This window comes from Diceros bicornis, chromosome 25, assembly GCF_020826845.1.
Source record: "Diceros bicornis minor isolate mBicDic1 chromosome 25, mDicBic1.mat.cur, whole genome shotgun sequence".
Lineage (NCBI taxonomy): Eukaryota > Metazoa > Chordata > Mammalia > Perissodactyla > Rhinocerotidae > Diceros > Diceros bicornis.
The window spans coordinates 31,856,957-31,872,072 of record NC_080764.1 but is presented as its reverse complement, the minus strand read 5'-3'; the positions used below and the strand labels follow the sequence as shown (position 1 = coordinate 31,872,072).

General features: G+C 40.0%; 1 protein-coding gene across 2 annotated transcripts in view; it reads right to left on the bottom strand.

Annotated features, from left to right (window-relative positions):
- Positions 1-1,151: 1,151 nt before the first annotated feature.
- Positions 1,152-15,116, bottom strand: part of POC1B (POC1 centriolar protein B) — a 92,039-nt gene continuing 78,074 nt past the window's right edge. Inside the window, exons 11-12 of one of the 2 annotated variants that reach the window (XM_058568688.1) lie at positions 4,994-5,212; positions 1,152-1,752 (exon numbers count right to left, since the gene is read on the bottom strand). In XM_058568688.1, coding sequence (XP_058424671.1) covers positions 1,648-1,752; positions 4,994-5,212 — 324 coding nt within the window. In that variant the 3' untranslated portion in view covers positions 1,152-1,647. The remainder of the gene's footprint in view (positions 1,753-4,993; positions 5,213-15,116) is intronic. The other variant, XM_058568690.1, reaches the window with a different exon arrangement.

Below are 15,116 nucleotides of genomic sequence, written 5' to 3'. Positions count from 1 at the left end.
CCACCCGACCTAGTGAATCATAAACTCCAGGGAGAGGGCCCAGGAAACTGTTTTGACAGGCTCTCCAGGAGATTGTTACGCACATTAAAGTTGAGTAAGCCAGATGATAAGAAGTTTAGTATTTCTGGTTTCTAATCATTTAAAAAGAAAAGGAGCGACTTTTTTTTAAAGGTAAAATGTCTTTATTGTTTGAAGCATAAAAAAGAGTAAACAAAAGTCAGTATGACATTTCATTTCTTAGTCTTCTCAATGAGGTTATAAAAATACAATGCCACTTAGTCTTTATACACTCGTGAAAATGTCTACAAGTTCACACTTAGTATAAGATAAAAAGGCACTTAAAACACACAAGGAGATGATTTAAAAAAACCACCTCATAGATACAATTTGAAATTGCTTTAAGAAAAATTCCTAAATATAGACTCCGTCATAAATAGGACTTTATTTTTTCTTCTTTTCCAAAACGTAGACAGTATTTTCCTCATGTTACCTACAGACTGCCTTCTCCCACCTTCTTTGTTCTTGATATAAGTTAATAGAAAAGCAAGCTATAATTCCATCTGTTTTCCTTGAATTTAATCTCTTATTTTGTTTAAGATAAAATAAAATTCTTAATTTGTAACCAAGATCTTTTAGAATGCCTGGCTCATTTTCATTGTTTGAAATCACAATTCATTAAAAAAAATAGGAAGACAGTGATGCAAATGTTTTTTTTAAGTACTTATTATCCAGCGGCCCAAATCACCCTAAGCAACAGAATTTCTGAAGCATGTGAAAATAAATGTGTGTATATTTTTAAATGCGGCTGTTATATCGTTCTGGCTTTTGAGCACACTGAAATCACAGTAACGTAATCTTTGTAAACTGGGATCACAGGTTCGGATACAACCCAAACTGTTTAGTGCACTCATCTCTGAGAGAAAGATACATGTGCTTTGCATATTTCTAACTCTTCATTTTCTTTCAGGGTTATCAAAAGATAAACAATGTACACCATAAATTAAATAAAAACCCACTGCCCTACGTCACATATGTGACGTGGCTAATTAAAATAAGTGTATCCTTGCTGTGGAAATTCTGTGGTTTGGGAATTGTTATAAGATCATCTTTTCAAGGCACTGATAAGAAAGGACACTTTTTTTTTTTTGAACTGAAAGAAATACGAGTCGGATCACTAACTCATTCTCTGCATACAGGATGCTGTTTTAGAGGTAAGTGAATTATTTCACCCCAAGGGTGTTGTTCACAAAAGAAATACATTAATTGCTTTGAGGAACTGCCTGAACATGGTCAATTTGAAATGATTTAACTACGAAATCCAGAGATGTGGTTACTTTCCTGGTAGGATTTGGACTATAAATGAAAACTGACATTTAAAATATTATGGGGGAAAATACAGAGCCACTTGAATGCTTATCACTTTATTACTGCAATCATAAATGGTAATGCTTTAAATCAGTCCTTGACATTGATTTGTGTGTTTAAATGAGTCCTGAATTATGCCTTTCCTGCCTTGTTCTGTGGCTCACCCTTTTAAGAAATGCCAAGATAATGAGCGCACGGTTGTGTTGCATGAAGCGCCTCGTACTCCCTTCCTGAGTATATGTACACGTGTCATTTATTGTGCCTCTGCTCATTCTTCTCTATTCAGCTTTTCTGATGGAGAGCACTGAAAAGCTTTTGCTGATTTTCAAGGCAGTCTTTCAGCTTATCCTCTGTCAAAGTCAGTCGCTGCTCCAAGATTGAAACAGTCTGCAAAAAGGAGGACAAAATAATCAACGCCTGGTGACCCGGTGGTGAGGATGACCAACCGTGCTCTCTGCACAGGAGATCCTTCAGAGAACTGGCATGCCCGCCCTTTTGCCAGGAAGTTAGCTCAAAAATGAGCCCCGGAACTCGCTCTGCTTCTGGGCCCTACCACAGGGCAAAGCACTGTCAACCAGTTTGAGGGAAAAAAAAAAAACTGATGCATTTGAGGAAAAAGGAGTAAAAGATCAGGCCTCTGCAGACAATTCTTAAGTCTGATCTTCCAAAGCATCAATGCCAGGGAAGACGTGACATGAAGCATTCTAAGGGGTGCCACAAGCTACATGGGAGAAGGGGTGGTGGGGGAGTGGGGGCAGGGATGGGATGCCACGTGCCCAGCCCAGGTGCTACCTAAACGTCATCACTGGTCATTCTGTCACAATCAATCCATGATGAACCATACCTAACCCCAAACATCCCAAACTGTATACCCAGTTTACTTTGTAAATATCATGATTGCCACCAGTTCTCACACCCAGAAGGTGATAACAGCACCTCACAGAGGTGTTAGGAAGCCTGAATGAAATAATGCATGTAAAATGCTGGAGCCTGGCACACACGACTTGATGAGTCTTAGCTACTCTAACTTCTATGGCTCATAAATGAGTATATGACTACACACACACACACATACACACACACACCCACACGAATGACTACTTTTAAATTTGGGAAATCTAATTTTTTGTGTTATTGTCAACTTCATCTTCGGCCTTTTATATCTTTTTAAAAATTTTTTATTATAAAATAAAACAAACTCGGGAAGCTGTACCAAACACATGTCACTTAATGAATTCTCATGAGAAAAACACCTTTATAACCAGCACCGAGATCAAGAACTAGAACTCTGCCAGCCACCCCAGAGTGCCTTCCACGTGCCTGCCAGAATCCCCACCCCTGCCCTCCTCCCACCGCAGCCACTCCCCTGACCATTATAAATCACTTCCTTGTGTTTCTTTATGGTTTTATCCTTCAGTCTTATCTTTCAAGATTTGATATGTCATTTAAAGTCTCCTAATCTACAGATTCCCATCCTCTCCCTTTCTTTTCTTTACAACGTGTCTGTTGACAGGCTCAGGCCATTCGACCCGCAGAGTTTCCACTAGTCTGGATTTCAGGGATGGCATCCTCAGAGAGCAGTTCAGTCTGTCCTACCCTCGGTATTTTCAAAGGCTTGATTAGACTGGGTTAGATCCTGTAGTAAGACTATAAGTGGTGGTCTCTTCTTTCACTAGCAGACAAATTAATAAGGTTTGGTCGTTTCTCTTTTCATAATCTTAGTAACTACTCAATGCCTAGATCTGTTAATTCTTGGGGATTGCAAATGATGATATTCTACTTCCATGATTTATTAGTTAGAATAATTTATAAATAAGAGACACTTCCCTCATCTACTGTCTGGTTCCCCAGTTAGTAGAGTTCATAGAGAAAAGGCAGGATAAATGCTTGGTTATTTTGGTCAACAAGTTTCAAGATAATGAATTGATTCCCTATCATCCTCTGAAGGTAGTCAATTATTACAAATGTCATAATTTAATAGCTTTTGTTTTCACATTTCATACTATAGATTATGACTAATTCAAAGTAATAATGATGCTGATAATATTTTCTACCATTTCTGGGCCAAGCATTTTACCAGATACTTGATTGATTTAACCTTGAATCGGGTGCAGAGCAGGAGAAACGGGCGGTGGAGCTGCAAGGGCAGAGCAGACACAGCCTCACTGGGAGGGGCCCTGACGAGGCCTCAACGCCAGATGCGACGGTGCGGGTGAGCAAGTCTTGGCGATATGGGAAACAAGCCAACCAAAACTAAAGGTGGTGTGAAGCTGAGAGGAAAACCACCTTGAGAGGGAAGAAGTGTCTAACAGACACAGAGAAAGTCACCTCCAGCACAATACTGAAAAGCGAAAATTTTTTATTTTAATATGATTTTCATTGAACAAATCTTACAATGATTCCAAGTTCTCACATGACTCTTTCCTACAATCTGTCAGGACCCCAAATCCACAAACATGCCTCTTAACTCCAAAGGCCCTGAGATGTTATATAGAGGGTAAAAATATTCATTAATTAGTGGCTCTAAACCTTGGCTGTAAAACAGAATCATATGGGGTGCTTAAGAGACCAAAGCCAGGGTCTTATCCCAGACCAATTGAAATGGATTCTCTGGAGATGAGAACTGGACATCTGTACATTTAACTGCCCAGGTGATTATAACGCACAGCCAGGGCTGAGAAAAGAATTAGATGATTTCTACGCAAGAGCTGTTTCAACTTGAAATATTTGTTCTGGGAAAGTAATTGACATCTCTCTAGTTCACAGTATAGGCCTTTCATTCTGTATAACTTGTGACAATGTCCACTCTGACAAATATTAGTTTCCTCATTCTATATACCAAAGAGGAAAAACAGGATTCTTCAAAGGAAACAGTGAATCAGCAGAGCTGAAAGAAAAACCTCTGGTGTATCCATTTCAACACACCACTTAAATGACATCTCTATCTCCTGACCAAGAGTTGGAAAACCTTTGGCATATTAAGATCCATGGTATTCCTTCTTTGCAAAGGTAAATTGGCATCAAAGGACGAGGTAATATTCTAAAATGGGAATGCAAAAACCATCACCTGCAGAAGAACACAGCATCAACACAAGAAGCTTTGAAATGAGGGAGGTTATATATTGCACAGTGAGAATATCTTTGGACTCAAGAACTATAAACATTGCCAATATTTCATTCTAACCAGAAATGGTTAATCCCAATGCATTTTTCTTATGGCCCTAAAATATTTCTTTGATAATGTCCTGATCTGAATATGATGCATCAAAAATTCTTAGGACAAGACATTACTGCCCAGAATCAAATACATTTATAGCATGGACTACCACCACTGTTCTTCACAGTCTCCACTGCTCCCTTCTAGCCCCCGAGACCAGATACAGCACTGTGTGTGTGTGTGTGTGTGTGTGTGTGTGTTTGCGCACGTGCGTGTGCATGGGCTCTGACCTTACTTCCACAAGATCTTGCTAGAGCAGCTCAGCAGAGCATGCCTTGTTATATTGCTTGCCACCTCGAGCTTGCCTTGCTAAGAAAGAAAGCCTTACCCCTGCTCTACTGGTTCTACAACCTGCTTTAACCAGGATTGTTTTGTATACATTACCCTCAAGTGCGAAGCACGCCAACCCACCTGTGTCAAAACATTGAGCTGTTCCATAATATGCTCTAAAGCATCAGTCACAGCGAGCGGTATGCTTCTTTGGCTCTCAGAGGGGAGGTCGTTCATGTCTTCTGTTTTCTTTTTCAAGGTTGTTGGCAAACATTCTGATGTCATTAATGAGGGGTTCAAGAAATATCCACAGACCTCTTCACCCTTGTCTGGTAGAGTTCTAACTGTAGTTTCCGTTGTCTTTGACATCATAGAAAAGATAGGAAAGTTATATTTTCCAAACTTTAATTGATATATATAAAAATTTTCAATATTCCTCTTCTAAAAGCCCAGCTTTCGTCTAATTGTTTATCCTCAACTATAGGAAATTATGGAAATTACAATTATAAGCAGGAAATAAAGCTAGGAATGAATAAAGAAAATTCACAATTTTCCTTGATTTTTTTCAATGAAATACATTTTGTATGTACGTGTCTGAAGGATTAGGTGTTCTACCATTAAAAAGATTATTATATGCAGTCTAATTAATTAAATTTTAATTTAAAAATGAATATCACATCCATTAAGATGACTATTATTAAAAAAATGGAAAATAACAAGTGTTGGTGAGAATGTGGAGAAACTGGAACCCTCATGAATTCCTGCTAGGAAATATAAAATGAGGCAGCTGCTGTGGAAACAGTTTGGCTGTTTCTCAAAAAGTTAAACACAGAATTCCATATGATCCAGCAATTCCACTCCTAAGTATACTCCCAAAAGAACTGAAAGCAGGGACTTGAACAGATACTTGCACACCATTGTTCACAGCAGCATTATTCACAACAGCCCACAGGTGGAAACAACCCAAGTACTCATCAACAGATAAATGTCTAAACAAAATGTGTTACATACATACAACGGAATATTATTTAGCCATAAAATGAATGGAATTCTGATACCTGCTACAACATGGATGAACCGTGAAAACCTTATGCTAAGTGAAATAAGTCAGAAACCAAAGAAAATATTGTACGATTCTACTAATGAGGTACCTTGAATAGACAAATTCATAGAGACAGAAATTAGAGTAGAGGTTTCTATTACGGGCTGGGAGGAGGGCGGATGTGGACCTATTGCCTAATGGGTACGGAGTTTGTCTTTGGAATGATGAAAAAGTTCTCAAAATAGCTAGTGGTGATGGTTACACAACACTGTGAATACTTAATGCCAGTGAATTATATACTTAAAAATGATTAAAAGGTAAATTTTATGTTATGTACATTTTACCACAATAAAATAAAAAGCAAAAGAACCCTCCAAACATATGGTAACAAAGAGTCTGAAAATAAAATTATGAAAACAACTCCAGGGCCGGCCCCATGGCTTGGCGGTTAAGTGCGTGCGCTCCGCTGCTGGCGCCCCGGGTTTGGATCCCGGGCGAGCACCGAGACGCGCCGCTTCTCCGGCCATGCTGAGGCCGTGTCGCACATACAGCAACTAGAATGGATGTGCAACTACGACATACAACTGTCTACCGGGGCTTTGGGGGAAAAATAAATAAATAAAATTAAAAAAAAAAAAAAAAAAACAACTCCATTTGCAATAGCATCAATAAGAATAAAATACTTAGGAATAAATTTAAAAAAAGAAGTACAAGACTTTCATACTGAAAACTACAAACCATCAATGAAAGAAACTAAAGAAGATCTAAATAAATGGAAACACATCCCATATCCTACATGCATGGAACAGGAGACTCAATATTGTTAAGACAGCAATACTCCCCAAATTGATATATACAGATTCAATGCAATCTCTATCAAAATTCCAGCTACCTTTTTTTCAGAAATTGACAAGCTGATCTTAAAATTTACCTGGAAGTGCAAGGAACCCAGAATAGCCAAAATAATATTGAAGAAGAAAATTGGAGGACTCACACTTCCCCAATTCAAAATTCACTACAAAAACTACAGTAGTCAAGACAGTGTGGCACTGGCATAAAGACAGACACATAGATGAATGGAATAGAATTGAGAGTCAGAAATAAACCCTTCCACTTACGGTCAGTTGACTTTTGACAAGGTTGCCAAAACAATTTAATGGGGAAAGAATAGTTTTTTCCACAAATTGTACTGGGAAAACTGGGTATCTAAATTCAAAAGAATAGATTTGGGCCCCTACCTCACATCATATGCAAAATTAACTCAAAATGGATTACAGACTTAAATATAAGAGCTAAAACTGTAAAACCCTTAGAAAAAAACATAGGAGTAAATTTTCCTGACATTGGATTAGACAAAGATTTCTTAGATATAACATCAAAAGTACAAATGACAGGGGGCCGGCCCAGTGGCGCAAGCAGTTAAGTGCGCGCTCTGCTGCGGCGGCCCGGGTTTCGCCAGTTCGGATCCCGGGCGCACACCGACACACCGCTTGTCAAGCCATGCTGTGGTGGCGTCCCATATAAAGTGGAGGAAGATGGGCATGGATGTTAGCCCAGGGCCAGTCTTCCTCAGCAAAAAAAAGAGGAGGATTGGCAGATGTTAGCCCAGGGCCAATCTTCCTCACAAAAAAATTTAAAAAGTACAAATGACAAAATAAATAAATAAATTGGACTTTATAAAAATTAAAAACTGTTGTGCTTCAAAAGATACCATCAAGAAAGTGGGAAAAAAAAAACCCACGGAATGGGAGAAAATATTTGCAAATCATTTATTTGGTAAGAGACTTGTATGAAGAACATATAAAGAACTCTCATAACTCAAAGATTAAAAGATAACCCAAGCAAAAAATAGGCAAAGAAGGCACCAGCCCAGTGGCTTAGCAGGTAAGGTCGAGCATTCCACTTCGGTGGTCTGGGGTTCACAGGTTCAGATCCTGGGCGAGGACTGATGCACTGCTTATCAAGCCATGCTGTGGTGGCGTCCCATATAAAGTAGAGGAAGATGGGCGCAGATGTTAGCCAAGGGCCAATCTTCCTCAGCAAAAAACAAGAGGAAGATTGGCAACAGATATTAGCTCAGGGCTAATCTTCCTCAAAAAAAAAAAAAAAAGGTCAAAGGATTTGAATAGACATTTCTCCAAAGAAGATACACAAATGGCCAATAAGCAAGTAAAGAGATGCGCAACAACATTAGCCAGAGAAATGCAAATCAAAACCACAATGAGATACCATTTCATACCCACCAAGATGACTAATATAAAAAAGACAGACAATAACAAGTGTTGGCGAAGATGCAGAGAAATTGGAACCCTCATACATTGCTAGTGGAATTGTAAAATAGTGCAGCCACTTGGGAAAACAGTTTGGTTGTTACTCAAAATGTTAAACATAGAATTACTGTATGACCCAGCAATTCTACTCCTTGGTATATATGCAAGAGAAATTAAAACATACACCCACACAAAATTTGTACACTCATGTTATAGCGGCATTATTCATAATAGCCAAGAAAATGGAAACAACCCAAATGCATCCAAATGCTGTGGTAATGAATGGATAAACAAAATATGGTATATCCTTACAGTGGAATATTATTTACCCACAAAAAGGAATGAAGTACTGATACATGCTACAACATGTAGCATGAACCCTGAAAACATTAGACTAAGTTAAAGATGCCATACACAAAAGCCACATGTTGTATGATTCCATGTATATATAATGGTCAGAACAGACAAATATATGAAGACAGACTGAGATTAGTGGTTGCCAGGGGAGAGAAGAATGGGGAGAGATTGGTAATGGGTATGAAGGTGATGAAAACGTTCTACAATTCTTTTTGGAGTCATGAGATATTCTAAAATTAGATAGTGGTGATGGTTATACAACTTTGTGAATATACTAAAAATCATTAAACTGTACATTTTAAAGGGGTGCATTTTATAGTATGTGAATTATTGCTCATTAAAGCTAATAAAAAACAAACAAAAACCCAAATATACACATCACAGAAAGTTTTTTAAAATTTTAATCAACTTTACATTTCTGGTTATCACTGTGACACGAGAATTCCTGACACAGGTTTTACCTCCGACATGGAAAGTACACTTCTAATGTTGATGATTATGATGATAGTGATGACAATTAGTACATTTAGAGCTTACTATGTACTTGGCATTGTTTCAAGTGCTTTACACACATTAACTGGTTTAATCCTCACAATAATCCTATCAGGTAGGTTCTACTGTTATTCCCATTTTACAAAGGAGGCATCAGAGATACCAAAAGATTAAATAACTTGTCCAAGGCCACACAGGTAGGAAAGATGTATGAGGCGTAACCAGTCATAACTCTAAGACATGCCACAGGCATGTCTTTGGGATCAAAGCCACTGTCTCCATGATCCTCCCAAGCATTTTTTAGGAAGATGAAAACTTTCAAGTTTTCCTCTGTCATGTCATAATCTTACCAATTCACCATTTGTTGAAAATAATAAAAACGAACTCAAAATCCACCATTCACAATTCAACTTAGGTTTTAAACATGTATAAAACACATCTTAGCCCTCCTACCATCTCTGACCTACCTATTCATGTTCTGAGCTAAGGGAACTGGGAAAACAATACACAGCACTTACCTACCTGGGTCCCCAGCTACCGGATGGTGGCAAAGACAAATGAAAGCAGTGTAAAGATGAGCATGGTATATACAAAGGATTCAACAAGAGGTCCTGTCTCACAATTGCAGTCTGCATTCCTGGCTCCAGGCAGCCACCTCACTGAAGGGGGACGATGTACTGATGACCGTGCATAACCACCCTCACCCCAAAATAAATAATTCCTGCTCAAAGGACGGACTTTTTTTTTTTTACCATTGCTTCTGCTCTGCCTGCAATGGCCTTCTCTGCCTTCCTAGCGTGGCTGAATGCTTTTTGATCTCTAAATTTCAGCTTAATTGTGACATCTTCAAAGGAACAGTCCCTGACCACCCTAGTGAAGCTGGACTGCCAGTTCTCTAAGCCGGCATCCTCTGGACTTAGCAGCAACGTGCATATTTGTGACTATGCTAACCACTTACATGCAGGTTATATTGCTGTTCTCACAGATGCAGACCAAACTCTCTGCAACCAAGACAGTCTTTCCACACGGATCACAACATACCTAAGCACATACACACGTGGCTACAAATATCACTAGTCACACTGTAGTAACAGTTTCAGCCGATCATGGGAAAAGACCTCAACCTAATTAACAAATCAGGCATTGAACTTGGTGGGGGAGGGGTGCTGCAGGCAGGGTGGTTAGTAAAGAAAGGGCAACAGGAAATGGACAAACAAAAGATTTAAGACCACAGACAGTCTAAGCAGTAAAAGATCTCAATACAGCCTTAATAATGGTTTTCTTGTTTGGGACCAGCAGAGAATACATTTCTATCATATGACATATGGAGATGAATAAAAAAGGGAAAAGTGTATGGGCAGAGAGAGGAAAAAGTACTAGATCTCCATCCCACAACATTAGCCAACTGACATGTCTGTCTTTCTGTTGCTCAAACGTATGGGAACCTAGATATTAGCAGATTCCTTCCCACCAACCAACCCTGCCTTTGCGTCCTGTTCGTACAGGGAAAGCGTGAGCTGCACAGCTTGGGGTACTTTCAATGCACTCATTCATAAAATTAAAAAAAAAAAACTGAGAAGGGAAAAAACATGTTTAAGATTCTGGGCTATTATGGGGCCGGCCCCGGGCGTGGCGGTTAAGTGTGCGCGCTCCGCTGCTGGCAGCCTGGGTTCAGATCCCGGATGCGCACTGACACACTGCTTGTCAGGCCATGCTCTGGCGGTGTCCCATATAAAGTGGAGGAAGATGGGCACGATGTTAGCTCAGGGCCAGTCTTCCTCAGCAAAACAAGGAGGATTAGCATGGATGTTAGCTCAGAGCTGATGTTCCTCACCAAAAAAAAAAAAAAAAAAAGATTCTGGGCTATTGGAAGTCTAGCAAACGAGGCTGCAGTACCTGCTGCTCCCAGTACATTGAGGTCCTCTCTGATTTCAAAGTTGCTAATATTCATTCTTTCTTTAGATAAATGCTTACTGAGCACCGATATCATACTAAACATTGACCAGTGTTAAATGTAAGTACGATGTGACGCCTGTTCTCAAGGACTTTGTTTCGGTGAGAGAATTGAGATGGAGCAGGGCCGAGACCCCCCGCAGTGCCTGGCATATTGCTGGCACTGCAGCATGAACAAGAAACATAAGCAGATAAACGATCGTAAGACTGCAAATAAGAACAAGTGCTTCAGTAGTTCATAAAAGGAAGAATCGCACCATGGTCCCTTATCTCTTACTTTTATTGCTGACACTTGAAGGACAGTGAGGTAACAATCATTCATTCATTGATTCATTCAGCAAACGAAGGACTCCAATGGTACGCATTAAAGCTACAGCAAAGAACTAGTGAGATGTGGTACCTTCCTTCTTGGAGCTTACAGTTCTCCAAGGAACCACTTCATCCAAAAGGAGGGTAGGGCAATCACCACCCTGAAGTTCTCCTTGAATAAGCCATGGTTGCCATCTCAGAGATGGGAAATGCAGCCTCACCAAGGGCAAGAAGGAATCTGAGTGGCTGAGAGATCCTACGTCTATAGGTTAAAAGGCTCCACCTTCCATCTGAACATATAGAGTAAAAGATACAGAGTTGACTGATGCAAATAACCTTGATAGTCCTGAGTGCTAGATAGTGCTGTCACATTCTGGGGACAAATGACTCTTAACAGGTTGTTTAAATGCCATGGTTAATTTTAATGCATAATTTTTCATTTGTCACTTACATTAGAGAATGAATTATTTTAATGCATCAATAGGAAGTGAAAATTGTGGCATTTGCAAGCAAAATTCTTATCAGGAAATTAACCATTCAACCATGTAATCAAGGTTCACACATCTAAACTATGACTATTTATATAATCAACAATGGAACATTCAGGATACTGTGGCACTCAAATTACGTACAAAAGTTCATACATTATATTTATTCCCTTTCCTCCTCTTCTCTTCTCTCCTCCTTTTACCATCCTCCCACCCACCCACTGTCTGGCTGGCAAGTCAGGACTAATCACTAGCGCCAATTCACTCTCAGAAAGCTTTGCTCATGCCATCGGTAGAGTATTAATCACTTCTTGTTTTTTTGTGTTTACGTGTCTATATACCCTACTAGATTATGAGGGATACTCTCTTGAGGGTAGGAGCCATAATGCTATCATCTTTTTTTCTCAGGTGTCCAGCATAATGCATAAGACACAGACAGGGCTCAACATTTGCCGAACCAAATTCAATTGACTGTCCTACATCAGCTGAGCCATCCACACAACATAAATATTAATAATTCGACAGTATCTGGAGAGGTAAATCCCAAGGTTAAGCCAATGCCATTCCCTACTAAAAATGCCCGTCTTAAATGCCTGCTCAGACACACAACAAGGGAGCAATGCAAGTATTTATCACTTAACTGCAGATCATGTCTTGACTTTTATCCCCCAAAAGCATATTTGATGGTTTCTAGTGGCACAGCATAAGGGTTTCCCGACAAATATGAATGCAAAAGTAGGCATTTCACATGTAAAGATAATCAGTGGCTTGAACTTCAGATATATCCTTAATAAATTGGTTAAAATAAGTCAGTTTTGCTTATAACTAACATTTTTAGTATTGGTTTAATTCTGTAAGTGGAGAACAAAATGGACAAAAGTCAGAAAAGTCTATCCAAAAGTGGTCTTGACCTCTCCAGCTAAAGTGACTTTCCCATCGTTGAAGGTTCCAAAATAGACTTGGGATGGTCACTTGTCAGGGAAATGGTGAGAAATACACAAACATCAGATCAGGAAATTCAACTGTGAATGCCCTTTCGAGTCCTCTCCATTCCTGACATTCTGAGATTTTTAAATCACTCTACACACACACACACACTCTCTCTCTCTCTTATAAAATGCCTGCCTGAAATAGATTAGGAAAACAAACAAACAAAAAATATCTTTTGCCTGGACAAAAACAAAAGCAAATATTATTTTTCAAAGAAATAATGGATCATTTATTTTCAATGATACCATTTAGAATAGGGATTAGAAACTTCAATAACCTCTCTATGGAATCTAAAGTAATGACACCATTCATTCAAAATAATTATTTTATTTAGCACCTATGTGCCAGGAAAGTGCTAGGTGCTGAAGATACAGAAGTGCATTAGTTTTCTACCTCTGCTTTAACAAATTACCACCAGTTTAGTGGCTTAAAATAACATACATTTGGGGCTGGCCCGATGGTGTAGCGGTTAACTTTGCGCACTCCGCTTTGGCGGCCCGGGGTTCCCGCGTTCGGATCCCGGGCGTGGACCAACGCACCACTTATCAAGCCATGCTGTGGCGGTATCCTATATAAAGTAGAGGAAGATAAGTATGGATGTTAGCCCCAGGCCCAATCTTCCTCCGCAAAAAGAGGAGGATTGGCAGCAGATGTTAGCTCAGGGCTAATCTTCCTCTCACACACATACACACACACACACACACACACACACACACACACACACAAAACGAATCCCACACATCTATTATCTTAAAAGTTCTGGAGGTCAGAAGTCCAAAATAGGCTTTATGGGGCTAAAATCTGTCAGCAGACTGCGTTCATTCTGGAGGCTCTAGGGGAGAATGTGTTCCTTGCCCGTTCCAGCTTCTAGGGGCTGCCCACATTCCTTGGCTCATGACCACATCACTCCAATCTCTGATTCCACTGTATATCTCCTTCTCTAATTCCCCTTCCTCCCTCTTTCCCTTATCAGGATCCTTGTGATTGCATTGGGCCCACCTGGATAATCCAGGATAATTTCCCCATCTCAAAATCCTCAATTTAATCACATTTGCAAAATCCCTTTTGCCACATAAGGAAACATATTCACAGATTCTGGGGATGAGGATACAGACATCTTTACAGGACCATTATGCTGCCTACTACAAGGAATGAATAAATAAGAGACCCTGCTGACATGGGGTTATACTCCAGTGGGTGAAGTAAGGAAATAAATATATAGATATGTGATGTAATGTCAGGTAGTGACAAGGGTTATGAAAAAACATAAAGCTGGGTAAGGTGCTACATTACGATCTAGCTACACTGACGACGCATTTTTTTAATGGGGGAAGGGCAGAGAATAAATTTTGGGCATGTTAAGTTTGAGATGGCTATTAGACTTCCAAAGGGAAAAGTCACGAATGCAATTGGAAATATATGATTCCAGATTTCTGTGGCGAGGTTGCGGCTAAGGGCATAAATATTGGAGTTATCAGCATATATATATGTTTAATGAGTTTTACAAAGGATACAAATGAACAGCCAGATGAAGAGGTACACAGGATGAGGTCTGGAAGGGTCCCAAGCGCAGGAGCTTCTGTTCCCCTCGAGTAGGGTGTTCGGCATATAAAAATTTGCCGCCATAGGTCTATGATCACTCAGCAAGGAGCCAAACGAGAAGAACTGCAAAGACTTTAGAAGGTGGGAAGAGATGGAGCAGGAAAGGTGACTAGTGGCTCGTGGGGTAGGAAGGGTAGTGGCCCAGAAGCCAAGTGAGGAAAGAGTTTCAAAGAGAAGGGAGTGACCACCAGGACCGAATGCTGCAGAAAGGCTGATTCAGGTGATCACTGGGACCTTGACATGAACGGAATGGCGGGGATGAAAGCTTAACTGGAGTGATCTCAGAAGAGTGGAAAGTGAAGAAATGAGGACTGAATATAGGCCACTCTTTTGAGGAGTTTTGCTATAAAGGGGAGCAGAGCAATGAGACAAGAGCTAAAACGGGTTGGAGGGGTCAAATGGTTTTCATTTTTAAAGATGGGAAATACATTACAAACGTGTGCTAATGGAAAAGATGGAGTGAAAAGAGCACACTGATGTCACAGGACAGTGAGGGGATAACTACTGGGTAAATGGGTTGGCCAGGCAGTCCTGAGTGCCCCTGGAGCTTTGTATAAATAGATTTAAGGTGAGATCAGACAGCATGGCTATCTAGTCCATTCAGGTGCTTGGGTGTAGGTGTAGAGTATGCAGAGAAATAGATTTAACCAGGTTGAAGCTTTTTAGGGTGAGTACAACAGAGGGAGAAGGAGCAGGATCACGGCTGTAATGACGGACTGCAGAATCCCAGCCAGGTGAAGGAGAGAGAAAGACAAAGGGAG